The sequence below is a fragment of the Triturus cristatus genome, chromosome 7 (genome assembly GCF_964204655.1).
Source record: "Triturus cristatus chromosome 7, aTriCri1.1, whole genome shotgun sequence".
In the NCBI taxonomy this organism is placed as follows: domain Eukaryota; kingdom Metazoa; phylum Chordata; class Amphibia; order Caudata; family Salamandridae; genus Triturus; species Triturus cristatus.
This window is the reverse complement of record NC_140590.1, coordinates 487,868,941-487,883,517: the sequence shown is the minus strand read 5'-3', so window position 1 is coordinate 487,883,517 and position 14,577 is coordinate 487,868,941. Positions and strand designations below refer to the sequence as shown.

The 14,577-nt window shown below is 47.4% G+C and overlaps 1 protein-coding gene across 4 annotated transcripts in view; it reads right to left on the bottom strand.

The window, feature by feature from the left end:
* The window catches only part of PIK3R6 (phosphoinositide-3-kinase regulatory subunit 6), a 521,088-nt gene that overhangs the window by 238,846 nt on the left and 267,665 nt on the right, over positions 1–14,577 (bottom strand). Inside the window, exon 1 of one of the 4 annotated variants that reach the window (XM_085616837.1) lies at positions 13,109–13,155. The exons of the other annotated variants lie outside the window; for them this stretch is intronic. Coding sequence (XP_085472963.1) covers positions 13,109–13,152 — 44 coding nt within the window. The 5' untranslated portion in view covers positions 13,153–13,155. Of the gene's footprint in view, positions 1–13,108; positions 13,156–14,577 lie in introns of those variants that run through there. 4 annotated transcript variants of the gene reach the window in all.

The following is a 14,577-nucleotide window of genomic DNA, read 5'->3' as shown; positions in this document are numbered from 1 at the left end:
GCACCTCGTGACGATACCTTGCTGTCTGATCTGATGTGTTCTGCTCCGACGGAATAAAACTTTGTTTCCTGCCTTCCAGTCTCCGGCGCCTGCCTCTTTCATTGGTAAATTATCGAGTGGTATGAGAGGCGATTACCGCCGGGCAATACTTGAAGGGTTATCGACTGAAATTGCCGCTACCATTTAACACTGGGACCTTGGAAGTGAGTTTTGGTGCTGCAACCAAGACACCAACGTATCGACCCAAAGCGTAATTTTGGAACCTGCGCATCTATGCGAAATCGACACATTACTGCTGCCTGCACCGAAGAAGTGGTACCCACTCACCGAGTGCTTGTTGGACTGAGGTCGACCAGCCCCGACTTTGCCACAGGGCCTCGAAGAATTGCCACTGTGTGAATTTCGAACACCGCCTCACTGAAGTCTGTGACGCCCCGTTCCAACTCAGATGCAGTCCCGGCCCGTGTGGTCTCCAACCGGCGCAGCGCCTTAAGCCCAGTGGTTCGACATTTACGCCGTGAAATCGAAGCATCTCGCTCGTGACGTCAATGCATCATCGACACCACATCGCCTTCAGGAACCGAAGCCTCACATGAGCAAATGACGCATCACCTCCTTTGCACACAGCATAATCCCCGAGCATTAAAGCTTCAAACAACCTTACACTGCCTCCAGGAACCGATGCATCACCTGCATCCATGACGCCTAGCCTCCTCTGTGCCTCGCATTATCTTCTGACGCATCCAAGGTACTGTCAGCAGGTCTGCGTGACTCCTGGATCTGGCCGGCGCTCCATTGCGGTCAGACTGAACATTTGGATTTGTCCTCGGTCAGGCACGCCTAGATAGCCCCAGTTGGAACTATTGATTTCTAAGAACTGAATTTTGATTTAATCTTGAAAAATGTAGATCTTGTGTATGTTGGATTTTTGTCGTTTTGGTTTTGTTTTACTCAGATATTTAAATATTAGCTATTTTTCTAAGCCGATGTGCGGTACTTTTGTATTCTTTTCACTGGGTTACTGTGTGTGTGTGTGTGTGTGTGCGTGCGTATGTGTGTGCTTGTGTGCACAAATACTTTACACATTGCCTCTTTAGTTTAGCCTGACTGCTTTGTGTCAAGCTACCAGAGGATGAGCACAGGTAAACTTTTAGTGTGTACTACACTTACCCTGACTAGGATTGTGGTTCCTGCGTGGACAGGGTGCATACCTCTGCCAACCAGAAAACCAATTTCTAGCAGCATAACTTTGGGGATTGTTTTACATCTTATTAGATAATTTTTTGAAGGTTCATGGGAAATTTCTGGAAGTGTGCTTGTGCATATGTACAGGCTTCCATCTTTGTTACTTTGTGTCTCCCAGAGTGTGCCCTTCTATTTTTGTCTTTTGGTTTGTGTTTCCTTAGTTCAGTTTCCTTAGATTGTGTTTCCTTAGTTCTGTTTCCTTAATGGTCTGTCATCTGCTATACCATTTACGTTCGTATTTTTGTTTCTCACAACCAATTTTGTGGTTGTGTGAGTGTTATTGCTTGACTTGCATCTACCTCTGCTTTAAGGTAGCATGCACATTTCGTCTTCTCCCTTTTTCCCCCATTTCATAGTTTTCCATATTGTGCTATTTTCTTGACTTTTTTTTTAGGAATCACCTACCAGATAATGCAAAAGACCTATTGTGGGCTTACCAAGAACTTACAGCGGCTTTGAGCCCGCTCACTGTTTACCACTGGTTGGCTTTATTGTCATTCATTTGCCTGCTTCTTTTTTTATGGCATTCCTTGTCCATCCTTTCCTTGCTTGCCCCTCCTGAGGAGAAAATAGTCTTTTTATTATTCTTTTTCTTGGTTGATTTGCATTCTTCCACTGCTCGCTCTCAAGGAACTACTTTTTCATTTTGTTTGAGAACGCCATGATAGTGCATGTGTTTATAGCTCTCTCGTTTGTGCCCTATTACCGTCACTACATTTCATCCACCTGAAGCTGTCTTCCCCATGTGCTTTTCTCTCGCTGCTAAGTACGCCCATGCTCTGTGTTGTTCTATCAGTTTGCTTCCTCTGCCACCTGCGTTGTTGCTATCTCTCCTGTATGCTGCAGGTCCAGATGCTAAACCGCACCATCAGAAAGTATTCCATCAGGGAGACAGCTGAAGATGCACCTCTTACTAATGATTATGAATAAAACTCTACATCCACCACCCCGAAATCAAATATATCAAAAATATCACTTGCGCCGCAATTTCCAGCATCATCGAAAAGCACTGGCAAAGCCAGCAGGTCCCAAAGGACAGATCTATTGGATTTGCCAACTTTGTTTACATAGTTTTCACTATTTGGGTTAAGCTGATTCTAAGCCACAGGTCTTCAAACTGTGGGGCGCGCCCCCCCATGGGGGGGCGGGGATGTGTTCCCAGGGGGGCGCAAAGGCCTCTGCAAGCACATGTAAATGAAGACGCCTGGAAGTTCAGCGATGTTTATTTGCTGCATTTACAGAAGCCCTCAGAGGTCAGTGGGTGTGCTGCTGGGGGCTCGGCTGGGCAGAGTCTAGAGTCTTATTAAGACTCCAGCACGCCCGAGTTTTTCACAGGTCTTTAAAGACCATATGCATACCTTTGGAAACTGGTTACGGAGGCTTCGTTTTTTTTCTTTTTCCAGTACCCCCTGGGCCCTGACTCTGCCTCTTCCTTACATTTGTATTGTAAATTTATTGCTGTAGTGTGAAAATGCATTTTATGAAAAGGAATATAAAAAAGGGTTGCCAACAGAAAAAATGCCAGCCATGTATGTTTAAAGAGCCTGCAAAGACCTTGCTTGGACACTAAATAGGGTCTTAAATAAAAAAGTATGTATTCATTTGTAATTTGACTTTGTCTGTTCCTTTTATTTTCAGTCATGAAACATTCAGGCAGCCCTAGAACACATTTAAAAGTGCTTTATATTTGCTTTTCGGAGTGCGCACAGATAAGTGCTGAAAATAGGGCTTTAGGTGACGGTTTATTTTTGTACTGTCTGCAACATCAAAATAATGAGCTGGCAACCCTAATCATAAGACTGAAAGTTTGCTGCATGATCAGCACATTATTTATTTCCTTCACCCTTGATTCCCTGATGAATTCCATAATAGCAATAGTTTAACTTATATCTGAAACCCTACACCGCGTCAATAACATGCTGATTAACTTCAAGTGTCTAGAAATTCACCCTGCATTCAGGCAACTCACTCCTCATTCTCACCCTTCACTTTCACGCTCACCCTGCACCCACAGCGCATAGTTATGGTTTTCTCGCATTTGCCACATAATCTATCATCTGATGCATAATTTGCAGATTAAAAAATGCAGCAACACATGTTACCTCACAGTGGAAGGCCCTTTCTAAAGTTGACTGGTCACCTTTCTGTTGCTTATTGCTATATGTGGGTGTTAATGTGGTACTTATGAGGGGCAATAAAGGCCAGTACAAAGTTAACAAGTGTAAAAATAGCAAAATAGTGCAGCATAATTCGCCTTTGCTTGCTGCAGAATTTAGTCAACTATGCTTCATAATTTGGCCTTCTCCTGCCGCATAATTCCAATGACCCTGTTTCTAGTGCTATGAGGTCCCAGCCTGTGGCAGAAAGCACTGTGAATATGTAAGTCACTATTTTAAATCAGTATTTACATACTCTAAACTAGGCCGCTGCAAAATAATGCAGTGATTGAGATAAAACAAGTTCTTACAAAACATACTTTTTAGTAATAAGTAATCAAACTGTATCTAATGCAGACATTTTTGTAAGTGTCTCCACTATTCCAGATCCCAGCTGATAACTCCTTTACATTACATCTTAAAAAGAATAGATCTTTGCCACCATAAAGCTTTAAGCAGATCCACTGGAATTATTCAGCGGAAGAGGACAACATTATGCGGAAGGTTTGACTAAATTATGCAGCAAGAAAAGGTAAATTATGCGGCACAATGCGCCACATTTAGTGGTTAGCATTACTTTGTCATTTTAACTCACAGTAATGCTGTCAGGGGAAATATTTCACCTTTCACCTCATTAGTACCAGTGTAGCACCCAAATAGAGCAGTAAGCAACTACAAGACTACCAGTCAATCTTTGCAAAGGGCCTTCCACTGCTCCGGAACACTTTGTCACGCTTTAAGTAACTTTTGTTCCGTTTGAGCTAGAATCAAGATTTATTTGTTGAAATCTGCAGATGATGTAGCAAATGCAGTACACTGATAATTATGTGGAAAACGCTGCAGCAGAAACTCATAATTACATTTTTTTTTTTTTTTTACTTTCTGCACTACCACCCACACTTCGATTTCAGGCAGAGACATCTCAAAGTCAGTATTAACCATTCAGGGGCAGTTTTTTTGTGAAAGCTGAGTCCATGGGGTGGCAGGTAGAAGGCCAGCAGAGTTGTATTCAGATGTAAAGCCCTAATCCTCTCGATCCCTGTGGCCTCACAGTAATGGTCTAGGAGACAGGAAAGGAGAGAGATTCATAGATATTGTCAAAGAGAAGGCCCAGAATAGGGAGCACTGTATGCGGACTCATTTTTATGTTTACAAATGGCCAGAGACCGCTTCTTCAGAGAGATACCCCAAAGAAGGGGACAATATAAGTGTTTTTATTTATTTTTTAAAAGGGACATTCATTAGTGAAGCTGGTACTGCTGCCAAGTGTGTAAGTGGTCACTGCTGGTTATCATAAAGGAGCAGATGCAGCAGGGATTTGGGGGACCCACTGCATCACAATTATGACTGTCTACCTTTAAAAAAAAAAGGGCATCAGAGCTTATTGTCCTTTCAAGCATTAGGAACAGAGGTGATGATCCATCGTGGAGGGGAAGAGGTGGTAAAGGAAATAGCCTGCTACTCAGGACTGCAGTTATCATTAGTGCAGCAGGTATAGTTGCATTGGGATCAAAGAGTGTGAGGGGCTCACAACCCCCCAATTATGTGGAGCAGTTTGTTTGGGATATCAGTTTTTGTTTGATGCCTTTGCTGTTTTATAAGTCTCATACTTGGTGCAATTCATAAGCTATAGAAAAAAATATTCCTGAAATCATCTCATAAGCCCTGCTCCCTGCACGGAGCCATGTCCCTCCCGCTCCCCCAATCCTTGTCAAAGTTTTGGAAGGGGGCCCGACCACAAAACATTTTGCTTGGGCGGGGAAGGGGGGCTTTGAGTAAAAAATTGTGAAGACCTCTGTTCTAAGCTCTCTAATAATAGACATGACTATGGCCCAATTTAGCAGTAAACGCGTTTGATTGCATGTGTGTGTATGCCATGTAGAGCTGGTCATACATACCATATTTTATAGTTTATAGTGTTAGCCTAATCAGCTGGCTAGGTCATTTGTACAATTCTTCTATGTGTGGTGGTAGCAAAAAACTTCTGATCTAGACCTCAAGTGTCAGGTGGTTGCTGACTCCCCACAAAGTGGTTGGTTTGGATTTTGTAGGAAGCTGGTGTCCCAATGAATGTCTTCAGGAGGTGTGTGCAAAGCTTCTGAACTTACACGGAAACCCATCTCTTGACACTAGAGCTCTTCGGTGGGTCTTGCCGGGATTGGGGCAGTTTGTTCCCTTTTTATGGTAAAGAATGTTTGGTTGTTGACATTTTGACAACGGTCCCCGCCATCCTTCATATACACTGAAGGGTAATCCATACTGTGGCATTTAAAAAACATGCAGTCCAGGGAGAGGGACCACGGATAGGAGAGTTGATGCATTCCAGAAAGAGAGAAAGGCGATAGCGCAAGAATAAAAATGCTAGCTCCCATATTTACTTGCATCCTAAGGGCATCCACGCAAAGGTTCAACACCAGCGATGTGTCTAAAATGACAGACCACAGGCTAAATACTGGAAGCTGGTTTGAACTGCTTTAGAACTGTCTGAAATGATGAACCCGTACTTCAACAACTGAGATTTCGCTGTGTAAAGCCATATTGTTACTCCAGAGTCATCAGGTTTTAAATAGCTGCTCATCTAGCACAAAGGCCAGCTTGGAGTAAGCAGTGCAGGAGTTCCTGTGAGTCAAGCTGCAGGGCTTCCAGGCGAATGAGCTACAGGCGTTTCCCAAAATAGCGCATGCATTCTATTTTTCTTCAAGTCCCTTCCCGTAGCCATGCCCCCGGGAGAGATCTCTCATCACGCCCGCTCGCCACCACTCTTCCCTCCACTGCAGTGTGCAGAAAGCACGCTCGCTCCTTCCTCCCCAAGCTCGCCGACACCCCAGGCATCACACCCTCATCTCACTGTTTGAGGCGGGCAGGCTCTCTCAGTACTGAGTACCAGCACTTCTTTACTTTGAAAGGGAGACTACTGGCATTCCTCAGCCTGTCTGTCATTTTAAAGGGGAAGCACTTGTACTTCTCAACAGGAAACAGGTACTCTGACACCGGCACTTCTAGGTTCCCATTTCAACAGTGCCGCAGCTCACATTGCGGATCACAGGCAGAGATTCTGATCTTGCGTAATTTGAGATGGTCCTTCCACAAGAAGAATCCTGGCTTTGAATGCAGGGATGCACAATTTGTATCAGTGCAAGAATTATGGCTGTACCGGAATGCACATGAGACTGCGGGCACAAGCCTCGCTGTCAGGCGGTCCAATGTTTCACAAACTACCCCCTTCCTGGAAGTAACTGGTGCTCAGTTACCCATGGCTGGGCTGGGTGTAGTCCCCACGTTACAAGTGGTGACAAAGACTGTTCTACTCACTCTCTTTGGGGTTCTGATTCAGATACACCCTCTCCCAGAGCAGGGTCCAAGGGTCTTTTTAAATACTGATATCTATGCCATTATTGGCAGGTTTCGGATCACCCCAATGATTCCTTTAGTCTGCTGTGGGGATTCTAAATAATAATCTATTTTTATGTCGTACTTTTTGATTTCTTTGGTCTTTTAATATCTCCTCCAGCGCTCATGATAGGTCTGGCTGCCGACACTCGGCCTCTGGGTTCTTCACTCAAGAAGGAAGTGGTCCTACAAGGGCAGCACGTTTTCTTGATCATCCAGCGACTGCCTTCATTTATTGAAAATAACTTAGCCTTCCACTTCACCATCTCAGTGTGGCTGGCTCTACACAAAGCTATTGCAGATGTTTTACCTGCGTGTCAGGAAAAGCACCAACTCAGCACCACACGCACATAAAAGTGAGAAAAGAGGTGCAAAGAGTACCAGTGAGCTTCTGCAAGAATTATGGGTCTCGGGGAAACATGCACAGTCGTGCCCTACGCAATACAGCTTTCTCATACTGCCCCTGGCACTAAAGCAGTTTCAGGTCCCACTGGTCACATTCAAGCTCTCTCTCCGTGATCACTTGTTCGTGTGATCTCTCCCTTGTGAAGCCTTGCACTGTGGCCCGTGCAGGATGCCAGGCAGGCACAGGGGGTAGAAGAACAGTGAACCACAGGGAAGGTACTGGGCCAGCAGCAGCGACCAAGGGCCAAGAGAACCCATAATAATAGCAAACTTGCACTGCTCATCACAGTCCTTTAATGCCCCCGTTGTACATCAGCTCACCCCCCACAACAGATCAGTCGAGGGCTGTACATATGTTTTTCAGAGTTTTCACAGAAAGTGCAGATTCCGACTCACTCATTTGAGGGAAAAGTACACATCCCTCTTAAGAAATCTAAGGACTGCACAACTGTGACAGAGCCGTGGGAAGCTACGCCTCATATGGTAGAATCCTTATCAAAATTCAAAAGTTAAATAAGGAGCCTCCTTGGATCCTTCAATAATTTCAGGCAGCTCAAAGTTGCTTATAGAACCGTACTGTGATCTGTGATAGGGTTTGCAGTTTTACATTAGCTAGTTACCATCATTTAGGAGGTGGAACGAGGATATAACGCCCAAACCATGATCCACATCTCGTGGTCATCAATGGAAGGAAGTAGTCGACCTTGCTGTCGTCTTTCAAAGGCAGTTTAAGCGTAGAAGGCTGTCTTTGGCCGGCCACATGCTACAGATATTTGACATTTGAAGGTCTAATATATAGCTGGTGGAAATGTAACACTTAGGCACAGTCAGTAAGAGCTATTGCTCTCGCTCGCCACCTCCAACGATTCACGCAAAAAGCTGAACTTCAGCTCACTCTCAATATGAACAGGATATTACACGCTGTTGCTATCCGGTTTCATTTTTTGATGTTTAATGTTTAGTGTAACTTAGTCAACTTTTTCAGATACCAGACTATTTGAAAAGGTAAACTCTGAAAACCTGTCTTTTGCTCCCAGTGATACCAATGGAATTCAATCTACTGGTAGGATGACTTCCGGGTTGGCAACATCATCTGAAGGCAAGACCGGAAGGTGCTTCCCATGTGTCATGATTCAGCAGAAAAAGACTAACGGTCGAGGAACAAGGCACAGGACAAGCATTTGCAATGTAATAGGTCTCGCATTTATAAGAATTTGAGCTATTGGCATTGTAAAATTACAATGCCTTTTATTTATGTTTTGGTTTTAAAACAAATACAAGGCATTGTCATTTACAATGTCAGTAGCATAAACTCGCATAAAAGCAGTGTGTGGAGTGCAGCAGTGTGCGGCGTGCAGCAGTGTGCGGCGTGCAGCAGTGTGAGGCATGCAGCAGTGTGAGGCATGCAGCAGTGTGCGGCGTGCAGCAGTGTGCGGCGTGCAGCAGTGTGTGGCGTGCAGCAGTGTGCGGCGTGCAGCAGTGTGCGGCGTGCAGCAGTGTTTCGTGTAGCAGTGTGAGGCATGCAGCACTGTGTGGCGTGCAGCGGCGTGCAGCAGTGTGCGGCGTGCAGCATGCAGCAGTGAGTAATGCAGCAGTGTGCAGCAGTGTGTGGCGTGCAGCAGTGTATGGCGTGCAGCAGTGTGTGCCGTGCAGCAGTGTGGGGCGTGCAGCAGTGTTGCGTGCAGCAGTGTGTGGCGTGCAGCAGTGTGTGGCGTGCAGCAGTGTGCGGCGTGCAGCAGTGTGTGGCGTGCAGCAGTGTGCGGCGTGCAGCAGTGTGTGGCGTGCAGCAGTGTGTGGCGTGCAGCAGTGTGTGGCGTGCAGCAGTGTGTGGCGTGCAGCAGTGTTTCGTGTAGCAGTGTGAGGCATGCAGCAGTGTGCGGTGTGCAGCAGTGTGTAATGCAGCAGTGTGCGCAGCAGTGTGTGGCGTGCAGCAGTGTGTGGCGTGCATCAGTGTGACATGCAGCAGTGTTCCGTGTAGCAGTGTGAGGCATGCAGCACTGTGGCGTGCAGCGGCGTGCAGCAGTGTGCGGCGTGCAGTAGTGTGTGGCATGCAGCAGTGTGCGGCGTGCAGCAGTGTGCGGCGTGCAGCATTGTGCAGCAGTGTTTCGTGTAGCATTGTGCGGCATGTAGCAGTGTGCGGCGTGCAGCAGTGTGCGGCGTGCAGCAGTGTGCGGCGCGCAGCAGTGTTTCGTGTAGCATTGTGCAGCATGAAGCAGTGTGCGGTGTGCAGCAGTGTGAGGCGTGCAGCAGTGTGAGGCGTGCAGCAGTGTGAGGCGTGCAGCAGTGTGAGGCGTGCAGCAGTGTGAGGCGTGCAGCAGTGTGAGGCGTGCAGCAGTGTGAGGCATGCAGCAGTATTTCATGTAGCAGTGTGAGGCGTGCAGCAGTGTGCGGCGTGCAGCAGTGTGCGGCGTGCAGCAGTGTGCGGCGTGCAGCAGTGTGCGGCGTGCAGCAGTGTGTAATGCAGCAGTGTGCGCAGCAGTGTGTGGCGTGCGGTAGTGTGCAGCGTGCAGCAGTGTGGCGTGCAGCAGTGTGCGGCGTGCAGCAGTGTGCAGCGTGCAGCAGTGTGCGGCGTGCAGCAGCGTTTCGTGTAGCAGTGTGAGGCATGCAGCACTATGGCGTGCAGCGGCGTGCAGCAGTGTGTGGCGTACAGCAGTGTGTGGCTTGCAGCAGTGTGCGGCATGCAGCAGTGTGCGGCATGCAGCAGTGTGCGGCGTGCAGCAGTGTGTGGCGTGCAGCAGTGTGTGGTGTGCAGTGGCATGCAGCAGTGTGTGGTGTGCAGCAGTGTGTGGCGTGCAGCAGTGTGTGGCGTGCAGCGGCGTGCAGCAGTGTGCGGCATGCCGCAGTGTGCGGTGTGCAGCAGTGTGCTGCGTGCAGCAGTGTCGTGCAGCATGCAGCAGTGAGTAATGCAGCAGTGTGTGGCGTGCAGCAGTGTGAGGCGTGCAGCAGTGTGTGGCGTGCAGCAGTGTGTGGCGTGCAGCAGTGTGTGGCGTGCAGCAGTGTGTGGCGTGCAGCAGTGTGTGGCGTGCAGCAGTGTGCGGCGTGCAGCGGCATGCAGCAGTGTGTGGCATGCAGCAGTGGGTGGCGTGCAGCAGTGTGTAGCAGTGTGCAGCAGTGTGCGGCGTGCAGCAGTGTGCGGCGTGCAGCGGCATGCAGCAGTGTGTGGCATGCAGCAGTGGGTGGCGTGCAGCAGTGTGTAGCAGTGTGCAGCAGTGTGCGGCGTGCAGCAGTGTGCGGCGTGCAGCAGTGTGAGGCGTGCAGCAGTGTTTCGTGTAGCAGTGTGAGGCGTGCAGCAGTGTGCAGCGTGCAGCAGTGTGTAATGCAGCAGTGTGTAATGCAGCAGTGTGTAATGCAGCAGTGTGTGGCGTGCAGCAGTGTGTGGCATGCGGTAGTGTGCGGCGTGCGGTTGTGTGTGGCGTGGTTTGTAAACAACAAGAAAAGCGGACATCAAAGGAAGGGTGGGAGGGAACGAGCATATGGGGTGTGAGTTATACCGAAAGTTCTGGCGAAAGCAGTCTGCTGCTTTCAAGTCCGATGCCAGATGCCAGCTTCGCGCTTAAATGCCTCACATGCACTGGTCATAAACCGCATTCCTAAGGTCTTGTGCCCCTTACTAAATCTCTCTGAATGCATGAGGCGGCGCACGCGCAGGAAGTAGCTGGTGGCAAATGGAATGCGCGTGGTTGTGCGCGTAACCGCCACCCGATCCGCCTGGGAAGCCTTTGGGAGCATTTTCGGAAGCCCCTACATAAGTCTCGCTGAGCGAGTAGATGACCCCGTGTGAGTGCGTAGATAAGCGAACCTTGAGTTGCAGTGACCCGGCAGAGGGGGGGGGAGGGATAGGGAGGGATAGGGGGGGGCAGTTGGGTTGGTGGACACAGTTGGGAGGTGGGAGGGGGGAATTGTTTTTCAAATTGGTTTGTAGAAAGCGAATTCACCAAGACATCGATTGTAGAATACTGAAAATAATGGACACTCCAAGGTGTAGCACTCACACATTGTGGCTCTTAGAGACTAGTACGGTGCGGTTCCTCGCCTCCGCGGAGGTGGACTAACTGAGGAACTGCTGGCTGAGAGGTGTGTGGCAAGATTGATGAAGACCAAATAACAGGATTGTGGATGTTGCAACAATCGGTCCACTTCCAGGTGCCGCGTGCTAGATTGGTCCATTGGTAATCTGTAGATACCTGTTTTACGGCTTCCTATGTCGGAGCCTCTTTGAAGCATCTGTCGATATTACTATGTTATGCAGTGTATTGATGATGACGGAAGTTGTAATTTTGAGGACACCAATAAAGTTTGTTTAAATCTCAAAAAAATAAAAATAAAAAATAAAATAAAAAAAAGTCTCGCTGAGCGATCACTTACGCGATAGCCAGGCGAGACCTAAAAAAGAAGGCAATTTAGAAACAGTCAGGGTGTCGGAAGGGCTGTAAAATTTAGAAAAACGATCTATGGATGATGTGTCTCAGTAGAGGAGGGCGGTACAAGGAAGGAGGAATGCAGATCCATCAGAATGGCAGGATTACAAAACACACCATATTCCCTCGAAAACTTTCGGTTGTATGGCTTCCGCTGCCGTTCGTTCATTCACCTAATTACTTCCAGCACCTTTGTATTTGTTACATTCTCCCTGGGTGTGGTGCAGCTTTTTTCATCACCAAATCAGATGGCCGCTCCTGTGCGGACTACAGATATTTAAGAGAAATTAACAGACACCCTCTTCTTCTAATTTAAGTTCAGCTCAAATCTAATTTTGAAAACAACTTTGCAGTTTTAACTGCAAAGTTGTTTTCAAAATTAGATCTCAGGTGTGCATACAGGCTGGTAATGTCAGGAATCCGGAGTTCGTGCTCACTGGAGATCGAGTCCAAGGTTGCAGTAATGTGGTCACATTTCTCAGATGACAAGGAACACGCGTGCTAAGGGCTGGCCTTAAAAACGGTGGCAGCCGACCCAGTGCCAGCAGTGGAGGTAAAGGATGGTGGAGTCAGAGGGTAACACAGATCACTTCCGGTGCATGGTGGAAAAAAACAGAACATTCTGGAAGAGCCAGAACATTCCAGAACAAGCCGAAAGATTCTGGACAATTTCAGGTCAGTAAGGGTTGGAGGATTTAAGCACCAGTCAGTGTTACACCTTGCCTAGCAACAGTGGTTGATGGGTTCTCTACGCTGGTCACATAGTTCACACAATGTTCTCCAGAGATACTGAGCTTTGATTGCTACCTTTGCGGAATTCCTGCTCAAACTTCACACACTCCAAGTCATTCCCGTGTCTCTACTTTGGGTGGCGGACCTTCCTCTCAGGTTCCCAAGCTGTACCGTGGATGCCTGGGGCAAGTTATGGCCTCTCTGCCTGCATCCGTGTTGGTAAGTACCAAATAGCTCCCAAGTGCAGACCCCTGGCTCTGGAAACCAATAATCAGATGCCCTAGGCAGTAGGTCAGGCTCCCCCCAAAGGAATCTTTGCCCTGCTGAAGAGTTCAGAAGAACGAAACACTGGTGTCCAGGGCTAACAGCACTGGCTGCGCTTCAACACTAGAGTGACCACTAGAAGAAGTGAAAGTTATGGACTGCCTTGAACTTCACCTAAAATGACGCAGTGGTGATAACTGGGACAGACATGTGACCAGTGTGCGACTCCACCCCTTAAGAAAGCTTTGTATAGCCCTGGTAAATTATTTTTTTGTCACGATTCGCCACACTCTGCAACTTAACCTTAAACAAAATCTTCTCTGGGAATCACAATTTTGGAAAGATTCTACCTTTGGCTGTTCATTTTTCGGATGACCCCTTGACACTAGGACTCCTTTACACAGTGTGCACAGCTCATTTCTGATCATGATTCTTAGGGAAATTCTCATTATTCCACTTCCAAAAACCCAATGGTAGTCTGCAATAGATGTTCCTTACCTATAATCAGAGTATGCATATATAGGTAAGACATATGGCAGCATCCTTTAGGAGGCTAAACATAAAATAAAAAGCACAGTCAAGAAAAGCTGGATGGCATGATTGAGGTGCATTACATTTCTGTTCAACGCCAAGGGGAAGAGAAAAAAGAAAGTTGTTGAATTGTCTTCATTTTCCCCCAAAAGGTATTACTAAGCAATTTAAGTATTCAATACACATAGGCTCATGTTATGCATCTACCCCAATAAACAAACGAAGTCATCTTAGATTATTAGATTCTATAGATAAACACCATTCAGAGAAAAGGCAGTGAGGAAGGTGGGAGAGGCAGCAGAGAAACAAATAATCAGAAGACAATGGATACATGCCTTCTACCCCCAGCATCATCACCATATTAAGCAGCTGAAATGACAGAATGGAAACCTAAAGTGAAAGCATTGAGGGACCCTCAATCCCCAGAGCTTCACCCCAACCTTTATTGCTGTCATTATGTCTAAATTAGACTGGGGATGGGCAAAAACTGGAAGTACTACTCCTGTGAGTCTTTCAAAATTGTGAGCCCACGTTCCCCTCTTAATCACCAGTAACGTCTCTTTTCTGGGTCTCACAACTAAGGAAATGAGAGGATTTTGCAGTCCCTCAACGTCATATCTTTCCTCTTGTTAGCTGCTTGTGGCACCACTTCTCTCTTCGAGGGTGCAACTCCACTATGACAGACTGAGCACCCTTCATCCTCACCCCTAGAGCTCTGGTGGGAATTCTCAGCTCCCTTCAAACCTCCAATATAGCCTTAGGATCGTCCACCAGGAGGGAAGTCTTCAAAAAGAAGAAAAAAAGAGTTGAACCTCCAGTGCTCTGATCATATTGGCTCTCGTATTGTTGTTTAGGCAGTCCACCTTTTTTTCCCCAGTCAAAACCCAGATGAAATTGCACTTTCCTTGCAGTCCTTCAATGAGCAAATGGCATCCTTTGCGACATAAATATGTTTCTAAGCTCTTCAAACTTCTCGGATGTCACCAAACAGGGATGGGATGATGAGAAACCAGCCCTCTTACAACATTTCCCCTTTGCTTATTTTCCTTAAGAGGCATGTTTGGCCACCAAGGTCTCAACAATTACAATACACAGCAGGTAAAGTACCCTGGAGAGACAAAAGGGTCCTCTCACGTTCCAAGCACCTCCAGATCGCAGCCATGTTAACGATGCTGGAGGACAGAATGTGGCCCATGCATCCAGATACCTTTCCCACGTCTCCAGTCAGCTGGTTAGTTGCTCTGTGTTTTGCTACATTGGGCAAACACCATATGTGCTGCTTCCACTGCAGGACTCCTGGTGCTGTTTTAGGCCTCAACATCCCCTGCCAGGTCTGCTGGCAAAAAACAGAGATCACAAGGAAGTTCTCAACATCCTTTATGGCCAACTGCCCGGTGGAGTTGTCTTGACAGCTGTTGAGGAGACTGGCCCTGTTA